This window comes from Pithys albifrons, chromosome 15 (genome assembly GCF_047495875.1).
Source record: "Pithys albifrons albifrons isolate INPA30051 chromosome 15, PitAlb_v1, whole genome shotgun sequence".
NCBI lineage: Eukaryota > Metazoa > Chordata > Aves > Passeriformes > Thamnophilidae > Pithys > Pithys albifrons.
In genome coordinates, this window is record NC_092472.1 from 13,606,293 (window position 1) to 13,614,122 (window position 7,830).

Consider the following 7,830-nt stretch of genomic DNA (forward strand, 5'->3'; position numbering starts at 1 on the left):
TGCCAGGGCAGGGGATCTTCTTGCTCAGGTTTTTTGTGTTCTTTTGTTAAAGTGAATGTTCAATGAGTTGAGTGAGGGCTCAGCAGCATGTGCAGGTGTGATGGGTAGGGAGGAGGGGAGAGGGAGTGGGGGGGCAGTAACCCCCAGAAAATGGTGCCATTCCTCCAAACCCTATGGATCACTTTGTAGTGACACTTATAGACAAGGAGCATTTTCTTTAACAAATATGAATCTAATGGATTAGGTCTAATCTAATTATGCATTCTGCATTAGGCTGATGCTCCCACTGTCTGTGGCTGCAAGCATAATTAAACTTAATGTACTTTTAATGATGTCTTCTTAACTCATACATTCATATATGATTAGAATCAAACAGGACGAGCTGTCATGAGTCCAGGAGAGCTCTTGCAGCAGCTCCTGATGGGACTTATGTTGAAATATTAATAATGCAGATTTCAAGGTTAACAACATTGGTTTTGAAGTGAGGAAAGCTCGTCACGCAGTTTGAGCTAATCTGAGGCAACAAAACGGCTCCTCTTTCAAGTCCAGCCTCTTCCATCTTACACATACGCTCCTGGGAGCAGGGGAATTTAAGTTTTACTTGGTAAAGATGTCGTTAAGTAAGTGAACTGCACTGTGGGCAGCATCTACCAGAGAAGCTGGGACAAAACCAGGATGGGCACCTTTCAGAGGGTTGCCAGATGCTCTGTCCAGGCTTTGCTCCTCTTCCCTTTTCCTTTTTTGAAATTTGGAGCAGTTTGTGCTAGAGTCTGGCAATCAGAAGGAAAACTCTACTTTTGTCTCTGCTCCTATTTGATAGAGTGAGACCAGACTCTGTTCCCCCTCCCAGCCTCTGTTAACTTTGTCCCATAGCCTCTTTGGTGCAGGGAATGTGCTCCCTTTGGCTGTGCACAACCTTGTGTGATGAGTTCTGAAGGAACTTTGGCATTGCTGCCCTGGCCTCAGCATCCTACATGAAGCAGACAACAATACTGCAATGAGATGTTGGGGGTTACCCCTCTTTTTTTTGTTTTTCTGGACTTTTTTTTTTTTGACCTATAATCTGGCAGACAGGTTGTCTTTTGTGTGCCTGAGAGCAAGCCGTGAAATCGTCTGAAATCCTTCCAATGGGAAAGCATTGATTTATTACACTGTAATACTGATGCGAACAACACCATGTACCTTTCATCTAAAAAGTCAGGACTTATAGAACACGACATGCCATTAATTTTGATGCCAGCTCGAACAGGGAAGGAATTACTGCTGAAGGGATCCAGACAGCATGTTAAACCAGCCCTGCAGAGCAGTGGAGGTATTTTGTGGCTGTTACATTATACCTTATTGATCCTTAGGACTGAGAAGCTACTTTGACAGCTGATTTGGACTGTCAAAGACATCTCAATATCTATGTGTATATATGTGTGTGTGTGTTGGTACTACAGAATTAGTGCATGAGAAAGGGATGTGCAAACATTGGCTCATTGCACTTCTCAATATCCCTCCTGGGGGTGAGGATTATGGTTTCACCACTCTGGAGACAGCTGTCCCTTTGCACAGATTCAGCAGGTGATTTCACTCAGGTACCAGCTCCATGGAGGTGCTTCCCAGCACCCTGCCACTCTCCATCTCCGAGCCAGCTGTACCTCCTGGCAGCCAGACAGCGACACCTCCTCGGGAGAAGTGCACACCAGCAAAAGGGAGATTAGCCTAAGTGCTCTGGGAACAGCCAGGTAACTCAGCACTTTGCAGGATTGTGGCTCCATAGAACATCCCATTTCAGAAGGGCTCCTTGCTGCCCAAGTACACTGTGGTGAGCTATGGGATCACATCTCTGCCCTATCCCAAAGTTCATTTGCTTTCTAAAGATATAGGGTGATAGAGACTTGTCTCCAGTAAGACAAAACCATGTACAAACCCAGAGCCTATTCCAGGTCCTGGAGAGGAGAAACTGCCACTGCTGATTGTGGGATTGATGTATAGATGGAGGAGAGATGGGGATGGACAGAAGGCAAATGGAAAGTGATGCTGAGTGGAGAATCTGAGAGTGGGAATAGTCAGGATTTTGATGGAGAGATCAGTCTCAAGCTACCCCTCCATGCTTTGGAGAACTTTTTTCCAGGTCCTTGCACACTAAATTTATCCCTCTTATACACTCAAACTATCAGAGCAAGTGGCTGGAAAAAACAGAGCAGCTCTGTGTAAGAAGAAAGCTGGAATGAGTGTAATTTTTGTAATGAAGCTGGAGCAAATGGAGCCCAAGCAGTTTTGAATTGCACCTTTTGAGTTTGTGGGCTTTGCCCCAGAAGTCCTGCCTTGCTGTGGGCTGGTGGACAACTGTGTATGGCACAGTGATATCTGTATATTTCTGTTAGTTAATTAATTACCTGGGTAGCAGAGATGAGAGCGTGGGGGTATTTGGGGTTAAGCTGGTACCTTGGCCAATGGGAACCCATCTCCTCCAGACCCCAAGGTGGTGTTTCAGAACAGCCTCCCCTATCTAAGCCCCAGTCTGTGCTGTCGACACTCACTCCCAACTTGGTGTCATCAGCAAATTTGCTGATGATGGACTCAATCCCCTCATCTAAATCATCAATAAAGATGTTAAACAGGACTGGACCCAAAGGGAGTTGTGGAAGACCATTACAGTCTGACCATGGGAAACCTCTCCTTCAGGCCCCATTGCTTGTGAATCTCTTGTTCTTTGAAGCCTGAGGATTCACTGCCCCTTTCAAAACATATTAATTCTGTCCCTTGCTGATACTATATTTAAAACTTACCACTGGGTAAAAACCCCTTGTGAATGCTGGAGAACTTGAATCTATAACCATGACCCTAAGGGGAGAGCTGGGATGCCTGCTCAAAAGACACTTCTGTGTCTCAGCTTTCCCAGCCAATAAATGGGAATGAGGATATGGGAAGGAAAGTCCTTCCAGGTCCATGACATCAAGAGCTACATGAAAGCATGACATTAATGAGTGTAATTTACCTCAGCAGCTGTCAGCATTTGCATAAATGTCCAAGGCCCTTTAAATCCTCCTCTCTTTCCCCCTTCAACAGGATTTTGGATGAGGAATTTAGCAGATCAATTGTGTGAAAACTGAGTAAGAAACACTTTAAATGTCCAAGCCTTTGAAGCAGCATGAGAGCTCCTAGAAAACCTGATCCTCATAAGGAATTTTGGACCAGTGCTGGTTCTGAGTTATCTCTGAGCTGGCCATGTCTTCTCTCTCTGTAAAAACAAGCTAAAGTTCTCTAATAGCCCTCCTCAAAAAATAACCCCACAAGTTTCCAAACAAAGCAAAATCATTAATTTTTGAACCCAATGAATATTTAGTTTCCTGACTTTTGGGTAAATACTAGATAGATTCCCAATTTCAACCTGAAGCAGTTTATTTGGCTGCTGTTCACAAGTCAGACACAGCAATAATCGAAGAAATCTCTTTTGATTCAGGTTGGGTAATATTGCCTGAGGGATAACATCATTTTCATTTCCACACATCCAGCACTGGCACAAAACGTCATGGACAGGTATGAAAAATAGATCATGGATCCTTGGTGCTAAAATTCCAGCTGACAGTTTCATTTTTGTGTAAATAATAATTATCAATAAAAATGGTGCTTGAAAAACAGAGAACGTGAAAAGAAAAACACTGTTGCATTTGATAAAGCAAAATCCTTTGCAGTACTGCTAAAGAAAAAAATAAAATAAAAAAAACCAAAAGAGAGTTAAAACAAATATAACTGTTAAATAAAAGATCCAGGTACCAAAGAGCAAAATTTAATGAAAGCCAAAACTGTTAAATATGGAATCCTGTTGAGAAAAAATGTCAATGTATTTAAGAGTTTTACCATTACTCTATTTTTAAGAAAAGTGTAGTAAAAATACATATTACAAGTTTACATTTTCCACGCTTTTGTCCTATTCATGTTTTTTTTTTCTTTCTTTTTTTTTTAATCCCTCCACTGATCAAAAGCCTTTGACAGCTGCATCTCACACCTTCACATCACAGGTGGCCAGTCCTTGTGCTACTGCTGCTCATGACACCGTCCAGCTGCCATGACCTGCTGCCACATGGTCCTGTTTTTGGAGAAGGATGGGGCACTGATGGGTCTCAACAGCCTGCTCCCAACACAGCAGTCAGTGGTGCACTGTTATGGAAAGGTCCAGGTCATGGCTAGGTCAGGAGATCCATCTAAGGGCTCTGGGCATGGAAACAGGCTAGCCTGTGGGATGCCTCCACTGTGCTAGCACTTACACAGAACTGAAGTTACAATTAAGAAAAGTGGGTTAAAATAATTCTAAACAACAGAAAGCATCCTGAAGTAGTGTTTGGAGTGGCTGACAACAGAGTTCATGTTCAGATTGATGAGAGGTGAAGATCACAATGGTGGAGACGTATTGGCACAAGGAATGCTGTGCCCAGGCATAGGAACTTGACTCCAACTTGCTGGTCTTCAAAGTGTTTCATGGTTAGTGGATAAGTGGAACAGATGCTTCAGACCAGGCTGAACTTAAAGGTGGTAAATGTATTGCTCTGCACATTTCCACACTAATGGAAACTGATACTCATACAACTTCCAATCATGCTTCCAGATTCTCCTCATAGACCTGTGGCAGTCATTTGCCTGCGTAATTTTCTCTTCACCTGTCTCCCTTCTTTTACTTCTTCTCTCTTGCTATGTTGCAGAAAAATAAAGAAGGAAAAAAAAAAGAAAAGAAAAAGAGAGGCCAAAGAAAGAGAAAAAGCAGGTCAGAAGACTCCAATAGCAGCTCAGCCTCTGGACAGATATTTGTTGGGCTCTGTGAGAACCTTTGAACTCAATTTGCCATCAGTGATGGGCATGTGAGATGGAACAAGGCTAAGTGGGTTCATTGTGGTTCCTGCCCCACATATCTTCCTCTCCAGATGCTCTCCTGGCAATCCTTCACTTCTGGGGAGGTGTCTCAGGCCCACCAGTGTAGGAAGCATTTGTCTGTCCATGCCAGAGATTCACAGAATGAACGTTTTGTGCAGTCCTAGAAAACCATCCTTGTCCCCTTGTTCTCCATGCCTGTGGCTGGACTCCCAGCTGCCTGTCTGGCACTGTAGGTTTCTCTAACATCGAGTTTGGGGTCAGCAACCTGCTGCTCTCCTGGCTTATGGATGCTTTCCACTCTCCAAGGACACATGAATGGGAATCTGCTACTGTTGGCTTTGTACTCAGGCAGACCTCAACTTGACAGGGAGGTTGAGTCTGACCAGCCCTGATGCTGTTCAGTGTTAAACTCTTGTAGGATCTCCTCCTTGGTTTGCTTCAGCAGCTCCTTCCAGGCATCCATTCTGGCCAACTATCTACAAAATGTCCCTCTCAGAAAAAATGGCCATAAAGGAATTTCAGAGCAGAAAGGCAGGGATATTCCCATTGCAGCCCCATGACTTCTAGTATGTTGTACTGGTTAATAGGCAGCCATCTAGAACTGGATGTCTCGAGATGGTATATTCCCTGCTCAAGGTGGTTCCCTTATGTGACCACCGAAAAGGGAGGACACGCAGAAGCTAAGCAATGAAGAAATGGTTCACAATTGCTTATTAGCCCCCTATAACCTTGGCAGGAGGGTCACACGTGAGGGGAAACCAGATTTACTTTCCCTCTTGCTTAAACAGCAGCCAACCATGATCTTAGACCAACCATCTGCTCCAGCCTGCCACGCATGATGCTCTCCACTCCAGGCACACGATTCTTCTCCTGAGCCTCCACTCATGATCTCTGTAAGCATTAGTGCTTTGTCCTCAGGTTACCTGGGGTTTCCAAACTCACCCATGACTTTGCCCCCTGTAAAACAGCCTAATGTTTTTGTTCAGGTTCCTTCTAGCATCAAGTCCTTCCTGCTTCAGGGAGAGCCAGTAACAGCTCTGTCTGCCTCGTTGCAATAACTCCACAGCCCGAGTTCACAATAGAACAACAAAGGCAGAATCACAATGGACAAGAGGGGTCAATGATGACGCCCTGCAGGGAGTTCAACTCGCCATGTATCGGTTTTTCTTTTTTTGCTGTTAGTAGCTCAGACACTGTGGTTTACATACCAAACTAAACCAGGCTGAAGGACTGAGCAGGGAAGGGGGAATGGGCTGATGTTACCCTGACACCACAGGAATTAGTAAGAAAAAATATATATATTGCACACACTAAGACTTATTAACAACCAAGTTAAAACAAAATGGCGTAGTCCTCATTAGTGTTCCAGTGGTTCTTTGATCAGGGATGGTTCACGAGTCTGTTAAATCCCATTACACTCTCCTTATTGCAGTACAGACCTGTTTCTGTTCTCCTGCCAGTGGATCTGTTTGCAAATAAAAGGGAAATAAATTTGATTTCCTTGAGATCCATCCAATTGTCCCTTCTGTCATCATCATTTTTCTTGTTGGTGTTGGGTATGTTTTTTGGCTCTGGAGGGGTGGATTGGGCTGTCCCTGCTCTCACCCAGGCAATGGGTCAAAAGGCCAATTATAATCCCGTAGCTCCCAGGGACATGCCAGTGCTGTGGCTCATGCATGGGATTGTCTGCATGGATTTGGCGAAATCGTGGCTGACCACACGTCCATTTTCTCCACTGCCTCCTGCTGCAGCTGGCCTGGGAAGGGTTGATGTCCGTATGGCTTCGTTGATTGATTGCTGTGGGATTAAACAAAAACCCTTTTTAGGAAAGACGGGGGGGTCTCCCCCTGTCCTTAGTAATGCTGAAGAAATTACAATATTAACCAGTGTTGTCCTGTCACTGTTCTCTCACTCCCTGTCTCCATGCAAACTCTCACTTTCTGCATGTCCCCACTGCATCTGCTTTGTTAATTCACCCTTCTTCTACATGCAAAATTAACTTCAGCAGTATTTTGGGGTGTAAAGCATCTGTGCCATATGAAAAAACTATTCAAACTCTACAACATAAGAACAGTCATCCTGGATCTGAGCAGAGGTATTATAAACACTTCCCCCATAGAGATGCTGTGAATACTCCAGGCCTGTTCTGCAGAGTGGACTCTGACTCATTCCAAGCATATGTTAAACTTTCCTCATGTGAGAAGTTGAGCATGTGCCTATGTTTTTGTCTACCCTGGTGACTGAGGCAACTAGGAAATGCAAACCTAGTTCAGGAAACCCACTCTCATCTTCCTGTTCCAGATACCATCCAAAAGGTTTTCCTTCAGAGATCTAAGGAAATCACCTGTGTACAACACTTAAGCTAAAAGATTAATTCAGTTTTGATTTCTTTGCATTCAAGCTATCTCCAAGAGCACTATCATTCTTTCTGATTTGGGATATTCAGGTGAAGAATTATCCATAACAGATAAATTTGAAACAAAATAGCTCAAAGCTGCTCAAACCCAGCCTACTTAATGCATTGCTGGGGCTAGAGAAGCCTTCTTGTCTGGTGGGATCTGCAAGTCACCCAGGGAAAATGTAAGGACTTGCTGAGAAGAGTTTGGGTTCAGAGCAGTATCTGGGCCAAACCCCAGAGAGAACCTGGGCTCTGCTGGCTGGCTTTATGGGGCAACCACTGATGTTGGGAGACAGCCAAAGGGACAAGCCTAGAGCCGATGTTAACATTGGGAACATGGATTACTTCCCATAGTGGCTGGTTTCAACATGGCAAGAGCACCACAAGCTAACACTGGCGTGAGTTAGTGAGTCATTTCAAGAACACAGGGAAGTCAGCAGCATGACAGAATCTTCTTTAGACTAAAACCATGGAGCTATTGCACTCTGACGCTCTTTCACTGTGTGTTTGTGCCATGCTTTACTGTGTAGGCAGAAATTATTATTTAATTATTTGTATTTCCAGGGACATTAATT

The 7,830-nt window shown here is 44.1% G+C and overlaps 1 protein-coding gene across 2 annotated transcripts in view; it reads right to left on the bottom strand.

Annotated features, from left to right (window-relative positions):
- Nucleotides 1-3,762: 3,762 nt before the first annotated feature.
- GRIA1 (glutamate ionotropic receptor AMPA type subunit 1) overlaps nt 3,763-7,830 on the bottom strand; it is a 120,469-nt gene continuing 116,401 nt past the window's right edge. For both annotated transcript variants that reach the window (XM_071570522.1, XM_071570523.1), the window contains exon 16: nt 3,763-6,675. In XM_071570522.1, coding sequence (XP_071426623.1) covers nt 6,487-6,675 — 189 coding nt within the window. In that variant the 3' untranslated portion in view covers nt 3,763-6,486. The remainder of the gene's footprint in view (nt 6,676-7,830) is intronic.